The 16,808-nt window shown below is 30.8% G+C and overlaps 3 protein-coding genes across 3 annotated transcripts in view; 2 read left to right on the forward strand and 1 right to left on the reverse strand.

Moving 5' to 3' along the window:
- The window catches only part of LOC108684468 (4-hydroxybutyrate coenzyme A transferase-like), a 9,854-nt gene extending 1,237 nt beyond the window's left edge, over window positions 1–8,617 (forward strand). The window contains exons 2-6 of the mRNA XM_018188793.1: window positions 4,663–4,815; window positions 6,050–6,289; window positions 6,363–6,767; window positions 6,857–7,123; window positions 8,008–8,617. Of these exons, the coding sequence (XP_018044282.1) occupies window positions 4,663–4,815; window positions 6,050–6,289; window positions 6,363–6,767; window positions 6,857–7,123; window positions 8,008–8,192 (1,250 nt within the window). The 3' untranslated portion in view covers window positions 8,193–8,617. The remainder of the gene's footprint in view (window positions 1–4,662; window positions 4,816–6,049; window positions 6,290–6,362; window positions 6,768–6,856; window positions 7,124–8,007) is intronic.
- Window positions 8,618–9,086: 469 nt separating this feature from the next.
- On the forward strand, window positions 9,087–11,972 carry LOC108684497 (4-hydroxybutyrate coenzyme A transferase-like). The gene is made up of 6 exons (XM_018188844.1): window positions 9,087–9,246; window positions 9,553–9,705; window positions 9,785–10,024; window positions 10,937–11,341; window positions 11,428–11,694; window positions 11,782–11,972. The coding sequence occupies exons 1-6, from the start codon at window positions 9,087–9,089 to the stop codon at window positions 11,970–11,972; spliced, it is 1,416 nt and encodes a 471-aa protein (XP_018044333.1).
- Window positions 11,973–12,261: 289 nt separating this feature from the next.
- LOC108684454 (TGF-beta-activated kinase 1 and MAP3K7-binding protein 1-like) lies at window positions 12,262–15,255 on the reverse strand. The gene is made up of 6 exons (XM_018188773.1): window positions 15,165–15,255; window positions 13,731–13,968; window positions 13,460–13,592; window positions 13,152–13,392; window positions 12,815–13,071; window positions 12,262–12,726 (listed from the first exon to the last, which is right to left on the reverse strand). The coding sequence occupies exons 1-6, from the start codon at window positions 15,253–15,255 to the stop codon at window positions 12,262–12,264; spliced, it is 1,425 nt and encodes a 474-aa protein (XP_018044262.1).
- Between the last annotated feature and the right edge of the window lie 1,553 nt (window positions 15,256–16,808).

Consider the following 16,808-nt stretch of genomic DNA (forward strand, 5'->3'; position numbering starts at 1 on the left):
TATATATATATATATACACGATTTCCTTCCTAACGAGCCGCTTATCGTCCGCGATTGGATTAAACTACGGCGAGATAGAGAGTAATACACCGCGAAGATTACCAATGTTTGTTTTTTTTTGAACTTTGCAAATATTTGTGCAAATTTTTTAAATTCTTTTTTGTAGAACTCCTGTTATAAGTGAAACAAACGCGATGGTTCTTATATAAATTAATTTTTAAAAGAAACATTTGTAGAACGTTGTTATAGTCATATGAGTTTTAAATGATTTATAATTATCTTTTTTTAAATTATTGTATAAAAACGTACGCATCTGGATATTTAAATTTCGTTATAAATGATCGTTATAAATGATCGTAAATATAATAATAATTGAAATTGACCTGTATATTTTTACATTTACACAAGTATATTTGGGCACAAAATTTTTATGACATATCTCCATAAAATTTGATCGCTTGATATATTATATGTGTTTATATATTATTTGTGTTTGGCCACATTTTGCGTCGTGACAGATCCCCTAGACTTATGAGATAATCTATTGCAACCGACTCGAGATATTCTTAGTATTTCGCCTTGAATTCGCGGCATTACATTTGGTACGACCTTAGCTTAGACAATATATATATCTGTGATCAACTGTAATTTATTAATTTTTTCATAATTATGCTTATAATTGTTGAAATTTTTAATTTTTGTATGTTCGAATCTATAGTTTTCTTCGCGAACTAAGAATACCTAAGATTAACATTTATTGCATACATCTGTTTGTTTTATGCAAATTAATGTTTAATAAGAGTTAAGAAAAACATAAAAGAGTTATTTTCTAAGCGCTGTGATAACAAAGCCTTTGGAATTGTGTCTCTTTTGATTTCTTTGATATTGTAAATGTTTATACATGTATTATGGTAATTCAAACGGGTAAATTTATATAGAAAAGTAAAAGAATTAGCCTAAAAATTTAATTAAAAAAATTTTACATAAGTTAGATTATCTATATTTTGGATAGATCTCCAATTGAATAACAATTGAATATATTAATAGACATAAATATTTATTCATATATTTGATTACGAAAATTGGAGCAAAATTATTGTACTAACGCTGTTTATATGCAGTGTGCTGTGTAAATTTTTCGAGCGTTTGCGATAAAATCGATTTGATTATTGGAAATACCGATTAAACTGAAAAATTTATGACTGTTCGTATTATGTTTGTTACCGAGGATATAAATGAAGCATTTGCATTTCTGCAGATAAAGAAAATTGAGAGTCGACCGATGTTGAGCGATCATAAAAATTCATTTCCATTATTAACAATTTGATTCGAAATGTATTTGCTATTATATAATACTTGCTACTACTATTTTATACTACTATTTTATACTATTGTATAAAAACATTGAAAGATTAATCTCTATTTTTTCTATTTATAAATAATTTCGTAATTATATGTAAAAAAAGATTCGTATAACATTATGTAAATAATATATGTAAATCATCCAGAGCTTGTTTCTAGAATTACACTCATGGTATATCGTTTTATTCTTGCGTAGTCTAAAGTGATGTCATTCTATCGTATAAAGTGTCCTTGACACTCTAATTATTCCCATTTTTGCCATTTCTATAATTTAAACTATTTTAAACCATATGAGTTTTGTAAATTTTATATTTGTGGTTTAAATAATTCTCACAGTTTTTTACTCGTTTTTTTATAACAAGTTTTTTTCGTTTTTCAATCAATTCACTGAAAAAAAATTCAACTCAGATAGCTGTGTAGATGATATTAAAAAAAATGAATTACAATTACTAATATTCACTTCGATATACAGTGAGAAAAAAAATATTTCGTACAAAGAAATTTTTTATAAAAAAGTCTTATCTATAGAAAATAAACATTAATTAGCAATTTTATACAATGAATTCTGTTCTAACATATACAAATAAGTTTCGCATGTATTTCTGATATTATAAGCTAAATTTCTTGATGTACGAATATTTTTTGAGCAAAAAATTTCAAACAATGGAATTTTTTATTTTCGCTTATTTTTCAGATGATATATTTTCTATAATTAATACACATCTTTTTGATATATATAATTTTAAGAAACATACAGTCTATTTTAAATTTTATGAATAAATTGTTAATTACTCAGCAAGAAATGATCATCAGTTAAATGTCAAATCGACGTCAAAAGACGTGGTGTTGAAATCATCGTATCGATTTGACATCAATTCAAAGATTTTTCTCGCTGGATAATATTTAATTTTTTAAAATAAAGTTTTCTCTGTACGAATACTTTTTTTGTACTCACTGTATAAATATGCAAATATGCATGTACATAAATATCGAAGTCTAGTTCTTATGAGTATTTAGATACGCAGCCAACTGCCAACTGAAGTTTCGTTAACTATATAGTTTCGCCGTTAGTAAATCAGATTATATATCTCCGTAACATAAATGTACAATATGTGTAATCTCTCTTCCCGTGCAATCATGCTCATTTTATATAAAGAAGCGCACTTTATACGAATTTATTTTTACAGTCTTAAATGTACTTCAATATTTAGAATCTTCAGGATTATTGGCGATATCTTTTAATAAGAAATAATCGTTCATATAGCATTAATTAAAACATGACGTATAAGCGTCATATATGATCACGTAACATATTGCAGATGTATCCATAGCTGATAAATTTCGAGATCAAAGTATTACCTATTGTAGGAAAATTAAAAATTCCCTCTTGCAATAATATTTGTATTATTATCTACCTTTAAAATTAAATTTAAAACTGTTTTTTAACTAATTTGAATTATGTATTGGATGAGTAGATTGTATTTTTTAGAAATAATAAATAATATTTGAAAATAAATATTGAAATATTAAATAATGTAACGCTGCATTTCGAAGTACAGGAATTTCATATTCCTGTACTAAAATTTCGATAAGATATGTGCAATAAAAACGAATATCCAGTTATTATCAACAAAAGTCGATTTGATAATAGATATATTTTTTTGGTATAGATAAAGTTAATAGTACATAATAGTAGAATGTATGTGGAATTGTCAATTAGTCTGCAGTCTCGATAAATAATATCCTACAAAAATTGTTATTCCAAATGCACTCGGATTTAATAAAATGAAGTCTGATTTTTTATTTGTGACTAGATTATATTAGAACTTTTTTTGCTTTAGCCAAATATCATATATGTATATCTATTTCATTTAAGTTCTAAAAATGTACATTAATTCAGTTATCGAAAACAGATCTGTAATCAATCAAATAAATACATAACGCTTAAACTGGCGTCATTGGCTGGTAATGACCTGAGACGTTTTTAAATATGTGTATTTTTTTCTTACATACTTCGTAGAATTTTAATTAACCGTTCTGTAGCTAGAGCTAAGACTTTCTAAAACCATTGACATTATGAGAATAGATAAAAAAAATATTCGAGTTATCATGATCCACCTCAACTTACGTGTAACATTTTAACACCACAATGACGTCGGGTTAAAATATTTACTAAGAGAGATATGCCATTATTACGATAAATCATGTAAACATTAAATCATAACGCTATAATCTAGAGTATTGGGATCCAAAGTTCAAAAATTATCGAACATTAGTTTCATATCAGTTTAGCATAGAATAATTTTCTTTGTTAACCTTTGTATTGAATATGATATTGAACATGTAGCAACGTTTGTCAATAATATACATATATCTGATAATAATACTCTGAAAAGGATTGATTAGTAAGTTTCAGCATAAGATTCACTGCAAAAACGTACTGATATTACAAATTGTGTTACGATTAGAATCATATAATGTTAAATTAGTTACGTAAATGCAGATCTTATCTATATAAATATTAAATTTTTTATCGAAATTTAAGATAATGTTAAAGTACAAAATGGAAAAATGATAAAAAATGTCATCACTTTAATGCAATTTTAGAACTGAAAAAATATTTTTAAAGACATGAATAAATGCATTTGAATTATCGCAATGCGTAAAAATATAATAGCTTACAAACTCTTATTGGAATACAATAGGATATACCTACATAGAGTAGAATTCATTCACTTTAGTGTAACTGAAGTCAAACCTTTAAGGATAGAAATTGTAAACCAAGTTCCCTTCTTGAATTATCCTATTGTATTCCAATAAGAGTTTGTAGTTATATATTTTTGCGGAATAAAAATTCCTTTTCCACGAAAATATACAATGTTACTATACTTGTCGCTGGTGTATTTCATATCCAAAGTTGAAAAAAATAAAAAATTACACATTTCTTTATCCATTTTTATCTTAGGCATGGCGACCAATGTTGAAAATAAAATGAATAAAGAAATCTGTAATTTTTTACAGTAACATGTATATTTTAATCGTGGAAAAGGAATTTTTATTCCGTGAAACCACTATGAAGAAATTCGACAGGAACGAAAATGTAAACGCTAGTTTTATCGGTAATACAGGCGGCTCTAGCATTTCCTTAACACACTCATCCATCCAGCCATATTATACTCTTTGGATTTACAAAATCTTACTATTTGATCTCAGTGCCGATTTAATTTCGAATAAATTTTGCTTTGATAGAATCTTGATTTGTGTATAGAAAGAAAGTTTCTCAATTCTTTTTATTTGCAGATCAGATGGTGTACATTCAGGGTGCGGCAGCGACACCCGTTGAATTATTGAGAGCGATGACCGACTATGGGGTACGCTGCGATGTAAGAAATGTCCGTTTATATCACATGCATCTCGAGGGAGCAGCCCCGTTTGCTAAACCAGAAAACGCAAGTACGTTATATACATTCGTGCACATACGTAATCTCCTGCTGCTTTTCTTGCAATATCTCAATAACAACTCGCATTTAACGCGTTGTTTTGTTCTTCATTTTTTTGTGCCGCACAGCTGGCTTTGTACAGCTGATTTTTTTTTAACTCTATTTTGCATAATTTTTTATTACATTGAACATGCTTGTATATAAAGGAGGATGTTAAGAACCGTTTTTCGGCCAAAATATAAAAATTCCGAGGTGTGCAAAATATATATCTGAAATATCATATTAAACCATCAAGCGGATTTGAATATCGTATATACTATATATCCTTATCTCACTTACCTTGGGAAAACATTAGAATCATGGGAAAATTTGCCATTAAAATTCTTAGATTTAGATCTAAAAAAGTGATTATATAAAATTTTTTCAATAAATACTACACATTTTTTCAGAAAAAATATATAGTAGTAACGCATATTGGAAGTAATAAAAGAAACAAACTTGACGTTATCATAACGCTCGCAACTATCATTGTCTTTACTTTTTGATAAACAATAAGGATGAAATAATTTCACAAGCGTTAAAAGCGTCTGGTAATAGGCTTGCGTATTATATTCCTACTATATATTCCTACTACGCCTTCACGGTATACGTATAGAGATTATAACAAAGTGGTGCCCCAGTGAATACAGTAGTTATATCTTGTTGCGTTATACAATGGCATCAAATATGTCTTGCGGAATTTTTCTTCTCAAATAGCAGCGTTTACGTGTTTAAATAATACAATCCTTATTGCTCAATTCTTATCTTACTTTTTTTTACTTTTTCAATAACCGTGATAGCATAAATATAATAGATTTATTTGTTTTGATCACGATTTCTCCCATGACTTCTTGACGTTTTCTCAAAATAAACGATATACCATTCGACTCCACTTAAGTAGCTATTTAATATGATAATTTGCACATCTCGGAACTTTTTTCATTTTAGCCAAAAAACGGCCCTGACTTAACATCCTTTTAATCCTTCTTTTAATTTCTTTTAAAAATTTGAAATTTGAAACAAATATTTTATTTTTATTTTCAAGAGAGATGAGATTTTTTTAAAAATCAATTTCAAGAAATTTAGAAAGGGAAATTAGATTTATGTTGAAGAAAACCTAAATTAATTAAAAAATTAATTAATTTAAAAGTAAAACTTTTGTATAATAAACTTATTTTTATAAATGTAATGCGTTTATAAATGTTTAGAGCATTTTAGATCAATTAGTTTATTCATCGGTGGCAATGTGCGATCCGCGGTGAATGCAGGCAACGCCGACTGCATTCCCATTTTCTTACATGAGATTCCGCGTCTCTTCAAGGAGGGCTATGTAAAGCCTGACATCTCTCTTATCCATGTGTCCCCACCAGATGAAAAGGGTTATTGCTCTTTCGGCACTAGTATAGACTGTGCTCGGTCCGCTGTGAGTTATTCCAAACGTGTCATAGGTAAATCTTGGAATATTCTCGCAATTAATCTCTTTTGATAACAGAATTTAAAGAAAATTTAAATTTTTCGCAGCTTTAGTCAATAAACACATGCCTAGGACCTTCGGCGATGCTCTCATTCATGAAAGTCATTTGGATTTTGCCGTGGAATGTCACAAACCACTGCCAGTTCATCCGGTAAAAGCGCCTTCCAAGGCTGAGCAATTAATCGGCAAACATATTGCCGAAAATTTAGTGGTAAATGGTGCCACGTTGCAGCTGGGTATTGGCAGTATACCTGACGCCGTATTGTCCTTGTTGGGTAACCACAAGGACTTGGGCATTCACAGCGAAATGTTCAGTGATGGCGTAGTGGATCTTGTGAATAAGGGTTGCATCACAAATAATCAGAAGACGCTACACCAGGGCCGAATTGTTGGCTCATTTTGCGTGGGTTCAGAAAAGTTTTATGACTTTATGGACAACAATCCTTTCATAGGTCAGTTTGTCTGTATATTCATCTTTTGTTTGTAATTATTGCTAGTTTTCAAAATAACAGACATATTTGATAATTTTTGTCTTTTACAGAAATGTTGGCAGTAGATTACGTTAATGATCCTAGAATAATTGCCAAGCAACCGAAGATGACGGCCATTAATTCATGTATCGAAGTGGATATTACTGGTCAGATTTGTGCGGACAGTATTGGTACGAAAATGTATTCCGGTTTTGGTGGACAGTTAGATTTTATCACAGGCGCCGCGATGAGCGAAGATCGACAAGGAAAACCAATCATAGCGCTTCAATCAGTCACTTCTAAAGGCAAAAGCAAAATACAACCGGTTCTAACATTAGGTAAATAGATGAAATCATTTTTAATGATGCGAAATTCTTTTTACATTAATATTTAATAGGTGATACAAATAATACATATTGACATTTCGGTTATTGATTTTAGCCATCAGAACAATATTAAATCCTACTCTAATAATTTCTTCCTATGTACTCTACTCCTTAATCCAAGAATAATAATATGCCGTAGCACATGAATTCATGGGAAAGCACAATCTTCGGTTTACGAAGTTACCTTGCTCCTTAGCTGAGATATTGAGCTCAAACATAAGCTTCGTGCACTGCCGCTCAGTCACAAAAGTTCACAATAATTAATAGTCGAAATCAGATCGTTACAATAAATTAAAACGAAATAGAGACATCAACGCTCTTTGACGGTCAATTTTATAATGATCAATTTTATATATTAAATTCAAGCTCAATATCTCAGCGGAGCAAGGAGCAAGATAACTTTGTGGACCAAAGATTGTACTTCTCTATGAGTTCGTGAACTATGGACATATCATTATTCTTGTATTAAGGAGTACTACCATAAGAAGAAATTATTAGGGTAGGATTTAATATTGTTCTAATGATGGCTAAAACCAATAGCCGAAACGTCAATGTATATTATTTGTATATCATCTATTAAATACTAATTTAGAAAAAATTTGCGCACTATTTGCAGCATTGACTCCATATTAGCCCCTTTGAAATTAATTTTTTATTTGCAGCTGTAAGGAGTCTAATTATTTTATTAATTTTAGTATATTATATTATTTATTTAAAATCACTTTTTTAATTAAGAATGTTTAATCTGATTTTGTAATAATTAAATTTCACAATTGATTTTAATAGTTGCAAATGTATGAAATAAATTGTAATTAATCGTTTCGTCATGCTAATAGGTGCTGGAGTAGTCACCAACAGAGCGGTGGTGCGATATGTAGTAACAGAGCAGGGAATTGCCAGTCTATTCGGCAAAAGTCTTCAACAACGTGCATATGAGTTAATTCAGGTGGCTCATCCCGATCACAGAGAAGCGCTCGAGAAAGCAGCGTTTGAACGTCTAAAAATTATGCCCGCCCCATAAATTAAAAAGCGCATGATGTAGGAAACACATTTAATAACATTTTATAAATCGATCTCCCATGTACTTTAACCATGCATAACGGCCAACTATCAAAGTGTCGCGAAATGTCTTCTTGTATATGCTCAACAACATTGTATATGCTCTCTTACTAGAAGACAATTCACTTCGCCTTCTAGAATGAGAGAGAGAGAGAGAGAGAGAGAGAGAGAGAGAGAGAGAGAGAGAGAGAGAGAGAAACATGTGTTAGACCAAAAAATGCACTAAATTGTATCATTTATGTAAGAATTTATAATGCGAGATCGCATCATTTCCATATATATAGATATTAATTTAAATCACGTGTATTTTGTATCGCGAAAAAAAACGTGTTCTTGTACTTTGGAACGATTCAAATAGAAAATAGCGAAACTTGACGCTATTTCTAGATGTAAAACATTTTTACATTAAAGTCAACGTTTTTTTGTATAATTTTTAGTGTTTTCATAATAATGTGAAAAAGTTGAAATAGTACGCAGAAAGAAATTATTAGTTGAGAACTTCGATCTACCATTAGTACCTTATATCTCTTGTATATTTTTTACATTAAAAAATAATAAAATAATAATGAAATAATATTTGCGTTTTTATGTCATATTCAATTCAAATGCGCGAAATTCACATCAATAATTCATTCAAGGATTGTGAAGCTGTCGAAAAATCGAACGCCGCTAAATCAGATGTTCAAACAAATAACGATTTATAGACATAGATAGAAATATCAATGGATTCGCTTCGCTAGACGTATGCGAATAACAAAATTTTTTATATTATGTTTCATATCAATTTTTATATAATATATATGTTATCAATGAGAACTTGAAGATCTAGCTTTATCAATTTTAAGACGATGTGAAAATGTTTCGAAATCTAAAATTGGTATTCGGAAAAATTCAGCACGCAAAATCTTTCTTATGTGGACGCCGATATCTACAAAGTTTGAGAGAACCTTCCCAACCTTTAAAACGATGTCCAAAATGGGTTTGCGTGGAAGATGCAATAAAAATCATAAATTCAGGTATAGCCGCATTATATTTTAAGACCAATATTTATTTTATTTTCTATACAGAAAAGAATTGTTTTTCCAAAAACATTTTTAATTGACGTTTAAAATTAACAATTTGTTTAGAAAATTATCTAGTTTCGTTGAATTATAATATTTAATATAATTTTAATTTTTAATATAATTATTCTAATTTTTTAATTCTAATGTGTGAATAAAAACTATGGTAACTTGAAATTTTTCTTTTTCATATATTGTTACTACATAAATGCTACTACAAGATAAATAAGTTTATTATAAATAAATTATTTTTCTTCCCAGAGCATTTAGTTTTCATACAGGGTGGTGCAGCTACGCCAACGGAATTAGTGCGTGCCATGACCGAACACGGAGTATGCAATAATTTGCGTGGAATCAGATTAATACATATGAGTCTTGAAGGAGATATGCCATTCATCAATTCAGAATTTGAAAGTACTTGCATTAATTAATCCCATTGATAACAATGCCTGAGTGAGAAATAAATAATAAAATATCTGCGATGATGTTTAAGAACATTTCAGATCCGTCAGTTTATATGTGGGCACTAATCTTAGAGAGGCAGTAAATGAGGGACGAGCAGATTATATCCCAATATTCCTACATGAGGCACCAAAATTGTTCTTTGAAAAACGAATTGTGCCAGATGTTGCGCTAATTCATGTGAGCATGCCTGACGCGCGTGGATACTGCTCGCTCGGTGTGAATGCGGATTGTACCTATGCCGCGATTTGCACAAGCAAAATCCTCATTGGTCCGTTTTAAATTAATAATAATGATGATATTGTTAATAATAATCATAATAATTGCTAGACTAAACTATCTTAATATACAGTGTCCCGAATTTAAATGGCCAAATTTCGAAAGCATATAGGAAATTTATAATTAAGAAAAAAAGTCCTTTAGAGACATGCTCGTTTTTGCTTCGTTTTGGAGGAAATCACAAAAAAAGATAAAACATAGTTTCATTTTTGTATCCATTTATTACTCACACTTATTATTCACACTTATTCACGTTATCTTGCTTAATGCAGATATTAATCAAAATGTTAGCCTTTTGCAAGGCATATTTCATCTTGGGCTCCTGTTGCAGCTAAACGCTGATCTGGAACATAATGACTCGCCGATCCAGTACTTTTCTGTTTGGAAATCGGCGAAAACGTACATTCTCGTACTGCTTCTGAAACATTATCGTTGAAATCGTACACGAAAACAATAATATTTCGTTTTAAAAATTTTATTCCGCTTTGAAAACAATAATATCCGAAAATTACATTTTATCTCTCGATTTCCCGTACGCTCCTGAAATTTGGTCATTTAAATTCGGAACATTCTGTGTACGTGATGAGAGAGAGAGAGAGAGAGAGAGAGAGAGAGAGAGAGAGAGAGAGAGAGAGAGAGAGAGAGAGAGGGAGAGAGAGAGAAAGAGAGAGGGAGGGGGGGGGATCTGGAAGTTAATCTTCAATATTATGTCTTTTGTGCTGTACTATGATATTAATATCTACATAATTATCTATTAATATTAATATCTAAAGAAAATTTTCAAATTATTATGGAAGTGCCGCAAAAGATTTAAATTTAATAAATGTATACTAAAATTTAAATCTTCTGCATTTTCCTTCAAAATCGGCACGAACTTTCCGGACAATCCAATATTTCTTTTCAGCGCAAGTAAACGAGCACATGCCGAGGACGTACGGTGACACAGTGATACATTCGAGTCACTTTGATTGGGCGGTGAGATGCGACTGTCCTCTGCCCTGCGTGATTTGCCCAGCGCCTAACGATATCGAACAAGAGATAGGTAAAATTATCGCGCAGAAATTGATTGAAAATGGAGCGACACTGCAGCCCGGCATCGGCTGCATTCCTAATGCGGTGCTCTACGCCTTGACCCATCACAAAGACCTAGGCTTACACTCTGAAAACATTAGCGATGCGGTAGTCGACTTGGTCCAGCAAGGTGTCATCACAAATACGTGCAAGACCAAGCACAGAGGACGCATAGTGACCTCCTTCGCCATCGGCTCGAAAAAATTGTATGATTTCCTGCACAACAATCCAGTCATCGGTAATTATGATCAATTGGTTTACTTCGATAATTTTAAAAAAGAATGTTTTCGTGTTATTTTATAATTGTAATTATTGTAACGCAAGAAATGCTAGCGATCAATTACGTGAACGATCCCAAAGTTATCGCGACGCAGCCGAAAATGACGGCCATCAACTCTTGTATCGAGATGGATCTCACCGGCCAGGTGTGCTCAGACAGTTTGGGTTGTAAAATATATTCCGGCTTCGGCGGCCAACTGGATTTTACTCGAGGCGCAGCGATTAGTCAAGACGGTCTTGGAAGAGCTATTATCGCGTTCCCCTCAGTTACCAGACAAGGGGAGAGTAAAATACAACCGGTGTTGAAACTTGGTATAAGACTAGCAAACAAATGTTGCGAGATAAATTTATTTAATAATTATTTAATAAATCTATGATCTATTAATGTCTTTTATACAGGAGCTGGAGTAGTGGTAACAAGAGCTCATGCGCATTATATAGTTACGGAACACGGAGTGGCAAATCTTTTCGGTAAAACCTTACGACAAAGGGCAAATGCACTGATCGAAATCGCGCATCCCGATCACAGAGAATGTCTCGAAAGGGCTGCATTCGAACGCTTGAAAACTAACCCAACGAAATACTTGTAATGCTTATGATATGTAAATACAAGTCGAGTAGTAGTCAAAGTCTTAGTCTGGTAATAAATTTTGATAAGAATACAATAATACTACGTTAGAAAATTAATAAATTTTATATTTCAATAATAAATATAAATACAATCTCAAAGTTAAAAATATATGTTGCAATGATAGGAACATTCATGTATATTAACACAGTCACAATATGATGATCTCAATTTATATATAAATACAAACATGTAATTTGTAAATGAAGTATTCAAAAATATATTTTACATCATTTAAAATAAACAAAATGTTAAAAGTCTATACTTTCCGGTAGAGTTCCCTCTTTTCTTCTCTTTTCAACATTCTCATAATATTCAGAAAAATCTACATAAGGCTTAATTCTAGCATTTCGCTCCGTTATTCTAGTACCAGGCGGATACAAATCTGATGTTGTTGATGTTTCAGTTGTCGATGTATCGACATTGTCATCTGTAATACCTGTGCTGGTGCTCGATAAATCCTCGTTATCCAGCATATTAATTGGCGCAGTTTGCACCACGGGATTAAATCTGACCGAATGATCGGATCGATTGGTCGGACTCTTTAGTGCGTGCGATAACGGGAAGTTGAAGTTCCGCACTAAAAGAGTTATGTCGTCACGCTTGCCAGTGGTCATGGTATTCTGTGTGTTGCTCATGTTTATATCATGATGAATTCTCACGACTTTGTCGACCACCGCCTGAGCGACTCCAGTTAAAGTCGATTGTATTCGAAACTGGATATTTAAAATGAATTTATATATTTTAATTGTCTGTTTTAATTAAGCTTTATATCAAGATTTATTTAGACTTTAAGTTAATTACCTGCTCAACCGCTATCAAGGCCAATTCTTTATTGACTTGATCTGTTCCGGTCGCTTCTTCTAATGATTTATACAGGCCACGCGACATAAGCAATAAAAATCTACAAGATTCGTCGAGCTCGATACTTCCATGGATTTCTGGTTCAGCAATGATCGGTTCTGCCATGGAAGCTGTTAGTTCTTCGAATTCTCTGTATCCTCCCTTAACAAGATAATTACCAAGGCAACGTGTATTTTCCTGATTTCCAAGATGAGATCCTGCAATATACATTTCTATTATCAATCCTTTTTTTTTTAATTAAAATAAATGTCAAATGAATAAGATACATAAAACTTACCTTGCCTGATTGATTCGACATCCAAACCCAATTGAGACAATCGCAAAAGCTCATCTTCATTTCTTAAGTCATGGTCTAAGCTTAATTGTACTACTCGTAAAACTTGATTGCTATCTGTTTTGCACAACAACGCCCTGCTGTCTCCAACATTCGCGACGTAAAGCTTCCCTCTATAGACTAAAGCAACCACAGCACTAGTACCAGCCGACAGCTCGCAATTTAGTGCGTTTAGTTTGTCAACCTGCAAAAAATAAATTGTAACAATGCATTAAAAAATGTAATTGTACAATTTTAATATTATGACTAACCAAGTCTGGAAATTTTTGATAAGTCTCATAAGGAGTCAATCCATCAGGTATATCAAATTGTAGACTGGCTCGTTCTGCTAATAAATCACCAATTGAATCTTGATATCCTTTCTCAACTGCTATGAATGCTTGCCTGTAGAATAAATACTTTACATATAGAAGATCTTTGACTGTAACACATTAGTTTATTTAGCAAAATACATGTTAAAGTTATTTTGAAATTTTATTCATATTTTTTATTTAAATTTTTTCATATCAATGAAATTTTTACCGAAGAACTTCCTTTACTTCCTCGTCGGTTGATTTGCCATTTAATTGCCCAAGCAAGATCTCTGCAGCCATCCTTTGCATAGCAAAGTTGGCTGCCTTAGTACCTTCATGACCATCAAATACAGCATAAAGAAATGTAGAGTCATCATATTTACAATGAAAACTACGATCCTCAAATGGATGCTCTTCCTGTCGATATCCATCTTCTCGATAGATTTGATTAGTAGAAAAGCCTACTCCTGAAGTATCATATTATATAAAATCTGCTATCACATTCTAATAATTCTACTGTATAAACTTTGTATATAATTATTATTTGATTTGATGTATTAATTATTATTTGATTTGATAAACTAAAATATCATAATTTAATATAATAATTTCATATAATAATTTTTATACATATAATTTTTCAACATATTAACATCTTTATAATATGATTTCTGATTGAGCACCAAATTATTAAAATTACTTGTCAATTTAATTAGCGATTACTAAAGAAGTTTAATTGCGTAAATTTGGTGCACAGTTTGAAAGATTACAAATATAGTATATATGCAAGTACATATATAGTATATATAGTAATTCAAGATTGAATTATTTTAAGTCATCATTAAAATATTCAGCTTCGATCGTAAGCCCCAGACACAATGTGTAGGAACAGCGATAGTGATAGAATAACACGATTTCAACTTATCAGAAACTGTATGTGTAACTATATTCCAGTGTATCTGATTTCTGATAGACTTAAAATCTTATTTCTATCGCTATCACTATTCCTTTGCATTGTGTCTATGACTTTATACGTCTTTAATTTTTATTATTGATTATGTTCTTATGTGGTCTAAAATAAAGATTTTTAATATTGTTTATAATTTTTATAGTTATTGATTTTCATGTAATAAAAAAGAGGTTTTAGTACATATTGTTAATTAATCAATTTAAAATAAAATATTCATTAGTAAGGCAGTGAAAAGTTATTAGGTACAAGTCAATGTGAATAGTGTGCAATCATATTGTATGCTAATAGAATCCTTTCTAATAAAACATATTAAAACCTATTAAAACATAAATACAATGTAATTAAATGTATTTTTTATTCAAAATAAAGTCTCAAGACATAGTTTTCATGATTATTTTTCATGACAAGTCCAGACAAAGATGACAAATATTAATAACAAAAATAATTAACGTATACTGTCTATATAAATTTAATAAAAGTATTAGCAAAGAGTTGTATTGTTTTTGAATTATTACTTGTTAAAAGATATTGTAATTTATCAAATCAAGTAATAAATCAAGAAATAAATCAAGTAACATACATTTTCTACCAAAAATTAGCTTTGCTGAAAATGTTAATGTTATTGTTACTTCTTTTGTGTTAAGGTTATTGTTAAATATTTAATCAATAATTTTAGAATAAAGAAAAATATACCGGACTGTTTGCAAACTGGTAGATCATCCGTCCAATTATATTGACTGTCCTGAAAGAGCATCGAAGCTGGACGTTCCGCACCTGCAGACATTCTTTTTTTTTTATTTTACTTCAACTCATGATTAGCGAAATGTAACAAAAATTATTTTGCACAATCTTGTATGATGAAAACCAAACAAATTGTAGGTTGGATAATTATTCAGTATAGCCTTTTTCAATTCCAATCTTGATGAAATTAGATTCATTCGTTTTTGCGCGAAACAAACTTGGCAGGTAAAAGCGTCACTCTGTCCCGCAAATCGAGATTAATTGTTAAAGTTCATCACTGTTAAGTTAGGATTTCAATTTAATACCTTCATCTTCTCTGTTTTTATTGGTCTTAATATTTTCTATCATATCGACACAGTGTTGTTAAATATCAGTGAAGAAATTTCCCTGTTAATATATACAAATTTCCCTATTTTTCTATAATTTTTGGTTTTTAAATTAATAAATTTTATTAAAATAAAATTGTAAATTATTTTTTATTAATGTATCACTAGTATATTTACATACTCGTATTCATAGTCAGGTCTTATATTTAAGGCTTCCTTAAATTTATCTTTAGATACTTTACGAATTATTTCATTGGCTGCTGAACATCTAAAGATAAATTTAAGGAAGCCTTAAATATAAGGCTATGAATACTGAATATAATTCAATTTTCATGGGCCTTCTACAATAAGCCATTAGTTGTAAATCAGAAGATGGAAGCTAAAAATTGATTGAAATCGCAGTCATTAATTTTTAACTTGCTTCTGAGGATCGATTCTGTATCCTGAAACGAGGTGAAAATTACAAAAGTGAGCGAATTTATTAGCACTACTAATAATTTCATTGCTCTAATAAATTTGCTCACTTTTGTAATTTTCACCTTGTTTGAAGATACAGAATCGACTCTCTGATTTATGACTAAAGGTGCATTTTCACGAGCTGTTCTCTTCTTTTTATTATTTGAATGGCTCCTGCCTCTAATATTGAGAGGAGACACGGCCAGATCACGTCAAGATACGAGCTGCTCAAACTGGCCATTTCAACAACAAAAAAGATCACGTGACGACTTTTGTCGCAAACATTTAGAGCGACAATATTATACAGAAAAGGACAAGAACGTTAAATTTGACATTTGAGCGACAGATTCGATATGTTGTTTGTATTTTTCATGTATCATTTGCAATATTAATACGCTGAATTAAAACAGTAATTAGATTATTCTGATTGCATCGAATCTTCTATTTGGATCAAGAATAAAAAAAGGAATAAATTAGGTTATATATATCACAGTCAATGGTGATCAATACGATCGATACAGTACATCAACACTGTCAATAGCGTTTGAACTTGTAATTGAAACTGTTCAAACTATAAAATTTCAGCCGCAATCATGAGCGATAAATTGTTTATTTTAGCAGCATATGAAAATGTATCTTATTAGCTTATTGTAGAAGGCCCATTAGCGACATCGCTCTCTTATTGGCTCCTACACACAGCTGCATATCTATTCTCTCTCGCCACTGCGTTATAATGACAACGAAATTTGACAAATAATAACGTAAATATATCAAATTTACATTACATATTTTTTAATATAATTAATATATATAA

Source organism: Atta colombica, unplaced genomic scaffold (genome assembly GCF_001594045.1).
Source record: "Atta colombica isolate Treedump-2 unplaced genomic scaffold, Acol1.0 scaffold135, whole genome shotgun sequence".
NCBI lineage: Eukaryota > Metazoa > Arthropoda > Insecta > Hymenoptera > Formicidae > Atta > Atta colombica.